The sequence below is a fragment of the Mirounga leonina genome, unplaced genomic scaffold (genome assembly GCF_011800145.1).
Source record: "Mirounga leonina isolate KUSES-001 unplaced genomic scaffold, KU_Mleo_1.0 Mir_91, whole genome shotgun sequence".
In the NCBI taxonomy this organism is placed as follows: Eukaryota; Metazoa; Chordata; class Mammalia; order Carnivora; family Phocidae; genus Mirounga; species Mirounga leonina.
In genome coordinates, this window is record NW_023270839.1 from 31,420,408 (window position 1) to 31,434,163 (window position 13,756).

Genomic DNA, 13,756 nt, shown 5'->3' on the forward strand with positions numbered 1-13,756 from the left:
ATCCCATGACCCAGAACTCATGACCTGAGCTGAAGGCAGACACTTACCATCTGAGCCACCCAGGAGCTCCTTTATAAAGCTGATTATATAATGGTGCTGTGGAGAATGGAATGAAAGTGGAGAGTCTAGCAGCGAAGGAATAGCTGCAGTATTTCCAACAAGTATGGTGATCTGGATTAATGCAGTAGCAGTAGGGATGGACAAAAAACGAAGCAATTAAGGAGGCAGAACTGATAGGCAGAACTGTGGTGATTGACTAGATATGAGGTAGCTGAGGAAAAGAATGAAGTCAAGAATGACTACCAGGTTTTTAAGATGAATGAGTGAGTACATCCACTAAGACAGTATGGTAGAAATAATAATCGTCCTCCAAGGTGTTCATGTCCTAATCCTCTAATCCCTGGAACCTGTAAATATGCTACCTTCCATGGCAAAAGGGACTTTGCAGATGTGATTAAGGACCTTGAGATGGAGAGATTATCCTGGATTATCCAGTAGGCCCAATGTAATCACAAGTGTCCAGATAAGAGGGAGGCTGAGGGAGCTTTGAATACAAAAAAAGAGATGTGTCAGAGTAACGCAGTGGAAGATAGACTTGAGCAGCCATTGCTGGCTTAGAAGATACAGCCATTAAAAGCCAGTAAAGGCAAGGTAACAGATGCCCCCCTACAGAGATCAGTGTTTGAGAAGGCAAAGTACCAAAAGGAAGATATGAAATATCTTTAAAATCTACACAAATCATTATGTAGACTTGGAATCTACTGCTGAATATTAAATTGTATAAGTACAGAAAAATTCCATGAGGCTGGGCAAAGAACTACCAGGGAACTATACCTGGCTGTGATGTGTTCAAATTCTTATCAGACAGAATTGAGAGAGCTCAGTGAATACCCAAGGAATGCAGTATAGTCACTAGAGAAGTCATATTTTAGTATAAAAGCTAAATTCTAAAGTAAATGACATTCTAGACTTGTCCCAGCAAAGCTTAAACACAGCAAAGGATCAAACTATCTTATAAGTAATTTAGCTGCTGGCCAAAAAAAGTTGTAATACACTTTAAAGGAAGAGAACAAAATCCAGACACTATAAACAAACAAATGAATAAATAAATACTAAATTAAAAATAACTAGATATGCAAAGAAGCAGAAAACCATGACCCGTAAATAACAATGAAAAAAATCAGTAAACAGAACAAACTTAGAGATAATATAATTAGCAAACAAAGACTTTAAAACAAGTATTATAAATATGCCCAAAGATTTAATAAGAGAAATGGACAACAAAACAAAACAAAACACCCAAGTGGAATTTCTAGACCTGAAAAATTCAGGCTCTAAAACAGATAATTCACTCAATGGGATTTACAGCAGATTAGATACAATCAATGGAAAATATTAGGAAATGTGATAATAAAGAAGCATGACCTACCCAAAATGAAGCAAAAAGAGAAAAAAATAACAAAGCATAGCCTTAGTGACCTACTTTGAGTCCCAGGATGTCAATGAAGAAGAATATTTAAATGGCTAGGAATTTTTTTGAAAATTGGTGAAAAATATAAACTCACAGGTTTGAGGAGCTCAATGAACCTTCTTGCCACAAGAAACAAAGAAAATCATACTAAGGCTATTATAACAGCACTGCTGAAAACCACTAATAAATAATCTTACAAGAAGTCAAAGGAAGGGGAAAAAAAAAGGAATATATTAGGGGAGTGGGAGAGTGGGAGAGACAGAAGCAGACTCCCCACTGAGCAGGGAGGCTGACATAGGGCTCAATCCCCTGAGATCATGACCTGAGCCAAAAGCAGATGCTTAACCAACTGAGCCACCAGGTGCCCCCACAATAAACAAGTTTTGATAAATACTCAACTATCTGGAAATTGATCAAGATATATCTAAGTGTTCCATGGGTACAAGAATAAATCAGAATGGAAAATAGAAAAAAAATTAATTGAATGATAATGAAAACACTACATAAAAATTTATGGAATGCAGCTAAACCAGTGTGTAGAGGACAATTTATAGCATTAAAAATGTTTACCATAGGAAAGAAAAAAAAGCTTCAGGTTTCCATATTAAGGAGCTAGAAAAAGAAGAATAAATTAAAATCAAGGTAAGCAGAGGGAAAGAAATAATACTAACTAGAAGAGAAACAAAATGGAAAACTGATAAACAAGAGAGAAAAATCAATGAAGCCAAAACTCGATTCATATGAAAAGATCAATAAAATGACTAAACCTCTAGCTAAACTGATCAAGTAAAAAGAAGATACAAAGGGCCCTTATCAAGAATCAGAGATAACTGCTACAGATTCTAGAGACAATAAAGGTGAATAAGGGAATATTATGAGCAATGCACACCAATCTACTATATTCAGTAATATAGTAGAAAATGAACAAATTCCTTCAAAGACTAAAATACTAAAACTGTATCAAGAAGAAACAGAATAGCCCTGTAATAATGAAAGAAACTAAGTTTGTAACTAAAACCTTTCCCAGTTTTACTGGTAAAATCTATGAAACACTTAAAGAAATAATATTTATTTTATTTTATTTTATTTTTTTTTTTTTGAAGATTTTATTTATTTATTTGAGACAGAGAGAATGAGAGAGACAGAGAGCACATGAGAGGGGGGGAGGGTCAGAGGGAGAAGCAGGCTCCCCGCCGAGCAGGGAGCCGGATGCGGGACTCGATCCTAGGACTCCAGGATCATGACCTGAGCCGAAGGCAGTCGCTTAACCAACTGAGCCACCCAGGCGCCCCAGAAATAATATTAATTTTAAATAAATTCCTTCAGAAAAAAGAGAAAAGCATTTCCAAACTCATTGTATGAAATCAACATTACCCAGGGGCGCCTGGGTGGCTCAGTTGGTTAAGCGACTGCCTTCGGCTCAGGTCATGATCCTGGAGTCCCGGGATCGAGTCCCGCATCGGGCTCCTTGCTTGGCAGGGAGTCTGCTTCTCCCTCTGACCCTCCCCCTCTCATGCTCTCTCATTCTCACTCTCAAATAAATAAATAAAATCTTTAAAAAAAAAAAAAAAAGAAATCAACATTACCCAGATACCAAAAAACAGAAAAAGGTTTTACAAGAAAAAAGGCACATCGAAAGCCATAATTAACATAGACAATAGTCTTTAACAAATAGCAAATCCAATGTAGCAATATATAAAAGTATCATGTAACACATAAAGTATAAAGCATCATGTAGAATTTATCACAGAAATGCAAGGATTGTTTTCACTTGGGAAAATCAATTCATCATGTTAATAGAATAAAGAAGTATCATGTGACTATTTTGATGAGTGCAAAAAAATCATTTGATAAAATACAACATGTATCTAATAAAAACCTCTTAGGAAAATAGGAACAGAAGGGAACATTCTGGGTTTTTTTTTTTTTAAGATTTTATTTATTTGAGAGAGAGAATGAGATAGAGAGAGAGAGAGCATGAGACGGGGGAGGGTCAGAGGGAGAAGCAGACCCCCTGCTGAGCAGGGAGCCGGATGCGGGACTCGATCCCAGGACTCCAGGATCATGACCCGAGCCGAAGGCAGTCACTTAACCAACTGAGCCACCCAGGCACCCCGACATTCTCAGTTTGAAAAGAGCATCCATGAAAAAGGTAATGTTAACATCACATTATAAAGTGAATGAATGAATGGTTTTTCTCTAAGATTGGGAACAAGGAAAGGGAATCCACTCTCACCATTTCTATTCAACATTGTCCTAGAGATCCTAGCAGTACAATAAGATGAGTAAAATAAATAAGCAGACGTTCAAAATGAAATGGAATCAAACTTTCCTTTATTTATGAACACTCTGATTCAGTATCAGGTAGAAAAATCCAAAGGACTCTACATATAAGTTTCTAGATAAAATATGTAAATTTAATATGTTTGCAGACTGCAAGGTCAATACAATATTAGCAATAAAACACCGTATAACAAATATTTTAAAATGCCATTCATGATAGCATCCAAAGTGTTAAAATATTTAGGACTAATTTAAGCAAAATATATATATATAAAACCTATACACGGAAAACTACAAAACACTGTTGAGAAAAATTATGAAAGACCCAACTAATATGGAGATATACCATGCTCATGGATTAAAAGATCTGTCATTAAGATGTCAACCAACCCCAAATTATCTATAAATCACTGTAATCCCAATAAAAAAATCCCAGTAGACTTGTGGTTTTTTGGTTTTTTTGTTTTTTTAAGAAATTGACAGATTTATTCTAAAATCTGTATGGAAATGCTAAAATTAATTTGAACCACTATATGACCTGATATCAAGACTTTCCACAGAGCTACCATAAACAAGACAGTGTGTGACATCATAAGGAGAGATAAAACAATTAATGGGAAAAAAGTGTATAGGAAAAGACACACACATTACGATTGGGAAAGGGTAGGCTTTTTAGTAAATGGTGCTGGGACAAATGGTAAAAGATAAACACTGCAGTTCACCTCAGACAAAACACAAATTTAAATCAAAATGATTAACAGACCTAATAGAAAAAGCTAAAATCATAAAATTTTTACAAGAAAACATATGATAAAATCTTTTTGAGAAGGTTGAGATATCTAGAAAAGTTGAAATGAATAGGTCAGCAAATCCTCCCATTGAAGTAACTATATAATGGTATAAAATGGCCCAAAAGACCTATTTTAGGGCTTTGGAAACTAATGGCAAATGGCATGTTAAGAAATGTTTGGTCATTAAAAACTGAACTTTGGTATTAACTGTTGAAAGTCTGTGTCGCTCTTGCCAGGGGCTCTCCTATGACCTATCCCACATGGTATGGACAGTAGTAGTGCCAGGATGAGGCTGCCTGTGTTTAAATACACAGGAGAACATGATGACAATGAATCAAATATAGAGAACCTTAATAAAGACAAAGAAATTAGAACACAGGGAAAGATAATCAGAGAAAAACCGAACAAAGCGTCAGAGACTGGAGGGATAACAATCATTTCAACATATATGTAGTGGAAGCTTTGGAAGGAGAGGGGAATCCAAGGGACAGAAAAATATTTGAAGAAATAATGGCTAAAAACTTCCCCAATCAGAATAATCTACACATGTGAGCTCAGCAAATCCCAAGTAGGATAAACACAAAGTGATCCATACCTACACATATAATAGTCAAAGTGTTGAAAGCAAGAGTAAGTGGGTGAGCAAATAAGCAAGTAAATGAATTTCAACAAATCTTGATTATCAGCTAGAGAAAAACAACTCATCATACACATGAAAACATGATAAATCAGAAACAATGAAGGCTAAGGGCAGCAGAATGACATACTCAAAGAGATGAAAGAAAAAAATCTCTTGATCAAAAGTGGTATTTCCAGCAAAACTATCCTTCAAAACTGAAGGCAAATAAAAACATTCACAGATAAAGACCAAGAGAATTCATTACAAGCAAACCTGTTTTACAAGAAATAAATACTAAAGGAAATCTTTTAGACCAAAAAGGAATTATCCTTGATTCCTTTTTGTTTCTCCCTGCACATTCAATGCATCAACAAGCAGGGCCTATTCGCTTTATACCCAAAATAAGCCTTGAATCCATCTACTTTTTTCCATCTTCCACTGCCATCACGTAAGCAAGAGCCTTGAATTTTCATTTGGACTTCTGCATACCCTAAATGGTTTTCCTGCTTACACTCACCCCCCGAGACCAGCCCATTTCCCAACAACAACCAAGATGTTTAAAAACAACTGGATCATACTATTTTTAAAACCTTTTAATTGGCTCTCCATACACTTAGAAGAAAATCCATATTATTTGCCATGGCTAAATAAACCTTACAAAAATTTCTCCCTACCTGAACTTCCCTCATATCATTCTCTCCTATAAGTTCCAGGATGCTGCATTCTTTGTATTCTATAAATATTCCCAACTCATTCCTGCTTCTGAATCTTTGTACTTACTCTTCCCTCTGCCTAGTACGTGTCACCAGCAAATCATCACACAAGGCTGGGTTCTTATTATTCAAGTCTCCCTTCAAATGCCATTTTCTCAAAGGGGATTTTGCTAATCATCCAACCTACCCACCATCACTTGCCTGCTTTACCTTTCAAAAATTTTATAATAGCATTTATCACTACCTAAAGTTATAATGCTCATTTATTTGACTATTCATGTAATATGTACCTTACTCAATAAATTGTAAAGTGCATGAGGATAGAAATCTATCTTATTCATCAAATATACATAACTTTAGACCTTATGCTAAAATATAAACAATTCTGAACTTGAAAAATTTAAAAGCCTTTTTCTTATTTAATATTTAATAAATATCCTATCTTAAAAATTATACTAGTCTTCTGCCTCAAAAGATGAAATTATCCTCCAACACTATCTCGGGTATTGAAAAGAAAGCAATATGCAGTAACTACTGAGTGATAAACAACGAGACTCTTGAGAACTCGGACATCTAGGAAATCATCTGGGGATTGGGGTCAAAGTCACCCTTCATCCCCAATTACTACCTTCCTAGGTCTTAACAGCACTCTTGAATACATTTTAACAACACACTGAATTTCTTGAAGGCAAGAGAGTATGTCCTTTTTATTCTGTATCCCTTATATCTAGCACTGGCAGACAGAAGGTGTTCAATAATTATTTTTCTGAAGTAAATGAAACAGCATGTTTCTTTGTAAAAGGAAGGTAACAAGACTGTGAGACCAATTAAAAAAAAAGAAGAAGGAAGGGTAAGTGAAAGAAAAAGGTAAAAACATCCCCACAAAATCCTTATTCTGAACTATTAGGTTAGAAAAGCACAGGACAACTGATCAATTAACACTTCTCCTATGAACTACTCTTGATTATTCACATACCTAGAAGCTAATAATATCATAACATAGCAATAATTTCATAAGCTAATAACATATTACATACTATTTCAGCACCAGACACTAAAGATCCTCCCTCCCCCACAAAAAAGTTAGCCTATAAGGAAGACCTAAACCTGAATAATAAAGTTCTGATGTCACAAACTACTAGAGAGAGGACTAACTCTAAGAACACTTTGGGGAATCTAACAGTGCAGAGTCACTAAATGATCTAGAGCCTAGGGAGTATTCCATTGGTAGAGATTTTGTGAAAGAAGTCACTACTATTCCAGTAGCCCCAGTAGCCTCATGCTTCTACCCTCACATGTTCAAGAGAAGAGCTAAGGAACTACAAATAAAATCTAAATTTAAAATATTATTGTGGTTTTAACTCCTGAAGGCCAGCAAACCAAACATGAAAAATATACCAACAAAAACTAATCCATGAAGCATTTTAAAAAGCTCTCATTTAAATACATTTTTAAGAGTTCTATTAAGTACAACATAAATTAGAACTATTATTGTGGCTTTAATTCCTAAATTGTAGCAACCTAAAAATGAAAAATATGCTATCAATAAAACTAACCCATCAAACATCTTAAATCTTTTCTTTAAACAAATTCTAACAGAGTTATTAGAACAGAAAAATAAACAACTTTATTAAATGCGTAAGTGATCTTTAGAAAATGCCAGTAAGTTTCAAAAACATGCAATAACCTCAGACTGTGATTTCATTATTGATGAGATATAGGAAAGTATCTAGATAGCTTACAGCTAGTTCACCCCTAGGGTTGTAATTCAAATATCAAATTTTATTCTCTAAAAATGAGATATTTAAAATAAATATTTACTCAAGAATAATATATTTTATATAGTGGTAAAAGCCTTATTATACAAAAGAACTTTAAGATTAGTTATTTTACTTACCAAAATGCAGTCCACTTTAGATTGTACAGTTTTGCTAAAAGAAAAAGAAAGTTAGGTTAATAAAAATGATAAATTTATTAAATATTTGAAATAGTAAAATTCATTTTTAAGATTAGGATCATACCCTAAAACTGCATTTTTCACAAAGCAAAACAAACATCTATTTCCCATTCACTGTACTAAATTTAGTCCTAAAGCATGATCAGAATATCTGAGTTCACTGCTACAGTCAACCTATTGTTACACTGTATCATTTTAACAGATGTTTTGAATAAACAATTAAGTTTTTAAAGATACATAAAAATGCAGATATGTATTACTATACAAAGAAATAGGACACAGAGTTTATAATGAATTACAATTTTTACTGTATGCCTGCCACTCTGGAAAATGATTTGTTTAGCATTTAAAAGCCATACTGGTGTAGTATTATCTGTGGTTCTAAAGACTTGCTATAAAGTAGATTCTCTTCTCTTCTCCCTCCCTCTCTCTCACATACGTATATGTGTGCATACACACCCACACAGGCTAGGGAAAGGAATCCCTAGACATAAAAGGAATAATAAAGATTAACTGATACGGTAATGTATTGGAAGGGGAGAATACATTTAGAAATAAATAACCCAAAAAAGCCACTATATATCAATTTACTGAGTAAGTGAATTACCGAATAAGTGAACTATTGATATATAATACAAATGAAGCCAGTATAAAATAATTTAACCATCATCTGGATTTTGTTATAACACATTAAAGTATAAATGCAACGAAATCATGTGTAAGTTCAGAGATAGTTTATGTCTTAAAAGATGCTACAAACCCAATTATCTTTCATAAAATGTTCTAGAGCCAAATAAATATTAAAAAATTCATTATTTGCCTCTATATATATCTATACAGTTAATCTATAAAGTAAAAATCAACATTTAAAACTCATTTGAATTGACTGTTAATATAATCAATAACCTCAAAACTTTTCATTTGTAATTAGATTTCAAATTTCACTTTTTAAAGAACAAAGTATAACTGGGTTAAGTTCAACTGTAAAGATCAGAATGACTAAAAAGAATAAGAAAAGCAAATGATATCTCTACTTAAGAGGAAATGAAATCCCCTTCCCACAATCCCACAGAAGACTTTTTAGAGGTTTTTAAATCTTTTGGGATCGTTTGTATAGCTTATAACTCATTAGCAGCTAAAGTGTGCTATTGTTTTCTCTTCTTAATAACTCCCACAGTTTCCCTAAGAGAGTTTTGTATTAAGAATTGCTCCTAGGGGCGCCTGGGTGGCTCAGTCGGTTAAGCGACTGCCTTCGTCTCAGGTCATGATCCTGGAGTCCTGGGATCGAGTCCTGCATCGGGCTCCCTGCTCGGCAGGGAGTCTGCTTCTCCCTCTGACCCTCCCCCTCTCATGTACTCCCTCTCTCTCATTCTCTCTCTCTCAAATAAAAATAAATAAAATCTTATAAAAAAAAAAAAAAGAATTGCTCCTAAAAAGTAATGCATCAAGAATCCAACCACTATTCACCACCTTCTAAACTCCCACCATTTTCTGTCTAAAGTGTTACAGTAACCTAACGGGTCTCCCTCTTTCTATCCTTAGGAACCCCCTCCTCCCCAACCAACTCTGTGGGCTATTCTCAACAAAGTGGCCAGAGTGATTCTTTGTCCAAACCACATTAGTCCTTTGCTCCAGTCTTGATCATGGCCAACAAAGCCCTGCATGGCCCAGCCTTCTGCTATCTATCTTTCCAATCTCATCTCTTATTATTTATCTGTTCCCCATTCATTCAGCTCCTGCCACATTAGCCTCAGTGCTACTTCTCAAGGCAGGAGTAAGGCCTTTGTACTGGCTGCTTCTGTCAGCCTCTAAGACTCTTCTCCCATAGAACTTATCTGTTCATTTTCTTCATGATTTTGCTAGATGTTATCTTTTACAGATAGTTCTTCCCTGACTTTCCCATATAAAATATTCTGCATCACTCTATCCTTCTTAATCTGCTTCGCTTTTCATTATTGCACTTGCCATCAGTCATTTTATATATTTTTTAGAGATTTTATTTATTTAGGAGAGACAGCGAGAGAGGAGAGAATGAGTGGGGGGCGGGGCAGAGGGAGACGCATTGAGCAGGGAGCTTGATGCGGGACTTGATCCCAGGACGCTGGGATCATGACCTGAGCCGAAGGCAGACATTTAACCGACTGAGCCACACAGGCGCCCATTTTGTATTTTTATGAATTTACTTGTTTACTGGCTATCTTCCTTGACTAGAATTTAAACTCCATGAAAGCAGGTTCTGTCTGTTTTGCTCACTGCTGTTATTATCATCTGGCACATGTTAGGTGTTCAATAAAATCTGTTAAATGAATAAAATGACAAAAACACATTCAGCCCCCCATATGAAGAGAACTCTTTGGAAAAACTGGGACCACTTTAAAAAGGGTTTTTAGAGAAACTAATATGAAATTGAAAATGTGATTATTTTTTTAAACCATAGCTCTAAATATACTCCTTTTCTATCAGAAACTTGCTGTGGAATATCTGAAGATGACTATGTCTTATCACAAACAACTTGGTAAATCTAAAAAATATGTGTAAAAGACAGCCTTTGAAAGAATAAACTATAAAAGTAAAATGTAAGTGCTTCTAAGCTAGATATGAACTTTGGCAATCACTTGATCTAGCCTTTTATTTTTACTTCATACTTAACACAGGCATAATAGAAGGATATAGATTAAGTCCCCTTCGTTCTTCTGTCCAGTCTCATACCATATCTCACTACCTTCCCAAAGATAACTATCATTAATTTGATGTCTAAGCTTCCCAGTTGATATTTCAATACTTGTATTAGATGTACAAGTCTATTAAGTAACATATACTGCTGTTCCAAGAAGCTTTTAAATGTTTATATAAATGCCTTTACATTATATATATTCTGCAATTGTCTTTTTTCATTCAACATTATTTTTGAGATCTATACTTTGATGAGGTTCGTTCATTTTAACTGCTGAAAAGTGTTCCACTGGGTGAATATGTCAAATTTATTCATCTATTTCTTTTTTTTTTATTATTCATCTATTTCTTTACTAAAAGCCAATTTTATACTTCCCAGTTTTTCTTACAAACAATGCTGCAATAAACTTTGTACATGTCTCCTGGTGTACACATGTGAAAATCTCTCAGTTATAAATTCAAAAGTTAATTTTCAGGGGCTCATGGATGTATCTTTTCAATTGCATAATATATTACCAAGTGCTTCTCCCAAGCATGTATATCCATTTACACTTCCATCAGCTATATGATAGCTTCTATTTTCCTATTACTTTGTATAAATATTTGCCATTTATACATGATATATAATACACATATTAAACACTATCTTAATGGATATAAATTTCTTAAATTTGTTATTTTTCCCAATTGCTAACACTACTTTTCACCTGTTTACTGGCCATACGGATTTTCTCCTCTGTAAACTGCGGGTTCATATTCTTTGCCCATTTTTAAGTGGAGCTGACTATTTCTTATTAAGTTGTAGCAGTTCTTTATACACTATGGACACGAATCCTGTTACATATACTTAACTCTGTTAATTATATATTTTAATGATATCTTACTAAAGTTTAAATTTTTGATTTAGTCCAATTTATTAATTTTTTTCCTTCATGATCCGTGTTTTTTATCTTAAGACATCCTATTTAGCTAAAGTTTTTTTTTTTTTTAGGGGGGGCCAAATTATATTATTATTTTAAAATTTGATTACAACCAATTTTGTTGGCAATAAAATTAGAGGTATTATAAATTTGAATGGATAAACCAAAAACCAGAAATTAAGTTTGGTAAAAATGGGAATAGGAGTTTTCCAGTAATTACAGATTAGAAGGCAGAAATCAATTTAGAGAAACAGACAAACCCCATGTTTACAATGATTGTGCCACAGATTTAAACTTCAGTAGTTATTTAGCTAAAGTTTTAAGGACATATTTCATTCAAGTTAGCTTTTTCAAGTTTGATCTTTATTCAAATTAGAATGTATGGTATGGAGGGGCGCCTGGGTGGCTCAGTCGGTTCAGCGTCTGCCTTAGGCTCAGGTCATGATCCCAGGGTCCTGGGATCGGGCCCCGCATCGGGCTCCCTGATCAGCTGGAAGCCTGCTTCTCCCTCTCCCACTCCCCCTGTCTGTGTCCCCTCTCTCGCTTTTAAGATTAAAAAATCTTAAAAAAAAGAATGTATGGTATGGTGTGATACATATTTTCTTTCTGGTAGGCCAATTGCTCCCCATTTTATTATGCCAAGTTTTCATGTATGCTTGACTCTATTTTTGGCTTTTTTTTTTTCTGTTTTGTTATTAATCTATGTGTCTCTGAGCCACCACTCTAAATTTACCAGTGCTTTAAAAATTACGTCTAGTTATTTGATTACATGACCTTCCTTGACCATTTTCAGAACAGTCTTGATAATTCTTAGGCCTTAAATAATCCAGGTGAGTTTTTTGGTTTTTCCAATTTCACAAAATTATTGCTAAGATTTATACTGAGCTGTACTGATGTTATAGATTGAAGTGGGGGAGTTGATTCATAATTTATTTTTGTCTGTCTTTAAAAATGTCTTATAATTTTCTCTTTTTAAAATTATGTTTTCTAATTGGCTCTTGCTAATGTACATGCTGATATTCACAAAAACTATTAGTTTTCTATGCTGCCCTTGTATCCAGCAACCTTCCTGAACTTATTAGTTCTAATAGTATATAGATTCTCTTGTAGGTAACAATTTCACTTACAATTAATGAAAATATTTTTCTTCCTTTTCTGTCTTTATGCCTTTTTCTCCTCCTTTCTTATCTAATTACTTTGGCTAAAATCTCTAGTCTAAGGGTGAAGAATTGCAGTAATAGCAGACATCCTGTTCTGTTTTCAATTTTTATTTCAAAGTTTTAATATGATGTAATATTCCATTTAGTGGGCATTTTATAATTCCCTACAATATTCCTGAATATTCAATGTTTTTATTGACTCGATTAAAATAAAATAATGCTTTGTGCTCGCTTCGGCAGCACATATACTAAAATAAAATAATGCTTCAATATCCTGATGTCCTGCTTCAGATAATGACAAAGTAACTTCCCAAATATAACAATGACACATTGTGGACAAAATATAAAAACAGGCATCAAAATTAGAGTGACCAAAAGCAGGCAGCAACTAGAGGGAAGCATCCTTAAAAGAAGGGAACTGCACTGGGTAGGATTTGTAGTTATAAGGCTATTGTCTGAGGGCACTTATCCACCCATGCAACAATGATCACTGAAGAATAAGGCAGAAATGTGCTGTCTTACCAGCTGAGGAGGCAGAGAACAATGTCTGGGATCGCCAGAGCCACTGTAACATGAAAGATGAAATCCCAGAAAGGAAGGTGCCACAAAATTTCTTTATAAACTATGCCCAAATGTTTGGATAACCTTCCTCTGGGAAAGACTCCAAGGCCTCCAGAAAAAAGCAACAGTTGGAAAAAGTGGAAAGATCTGAGTTCAGTCTCCTTGCTGCTGCCTTTTACAGGAGTAATAATGTTGGGAGTTTGAATCCAGGGATGTTACACTCTACCAGGTCAAAAAAACCAAAAAAACCCCACAACACTCAGAGAAAAATAACTGAATCCAAAGCCTACAACAATATATCACCCACAATGCCCATTACACAAGCAAAATTTACCAGAAAGAAGAAACAGGAAAAAGATACAAGTCAAGATAAAAAAAGCAGCTTACAGAAACCAAATCCTGAATGATCCATATGTCAGAATTAGTAGACAAGGATTTCTAAGTATTATAAATACGTCCAAGTATTTAAAGGAAAATATGGTCATAAGAAATGTATACATGGCAGAGGAGAACCTCAGCTGAGAAACGGTAGTTATGAAAAAGAACGAAATGGAAATTCTAAAACTAAAAAGTACAATGTCTAAAATGAAAATTCATTGGATTACCTT

At 34.5% G+C, this 13,756-nt stretch overlaps 1 protein-coding gene across 3 annotated transcripts in view; it reads right to left on the minus strand.

The window, feature by feature from the left end:
* RFX7 (regulatory factor X7) overlaps nucleotides 1–13,756 on the minus strand; it is a 140,731-nt gene that overhangs the window by 74,139 nt on the left and 52,836 nt on the right. For all 3 annotated transcript variants that reach the window (XM_034994380.1, XM_034994381.1, XM_034994382.1), the window contains exon 3: nucleotides 7,775–7,808. In XM_034994380.1, the coding sequence (XP_034850271.1) occupies nucleotides 7,775–7,808 (34 nt within the window). The remainder of the gene's footprint in view (nucleotides 1–7,774; nucleotides 7,809–13,756) is intronic.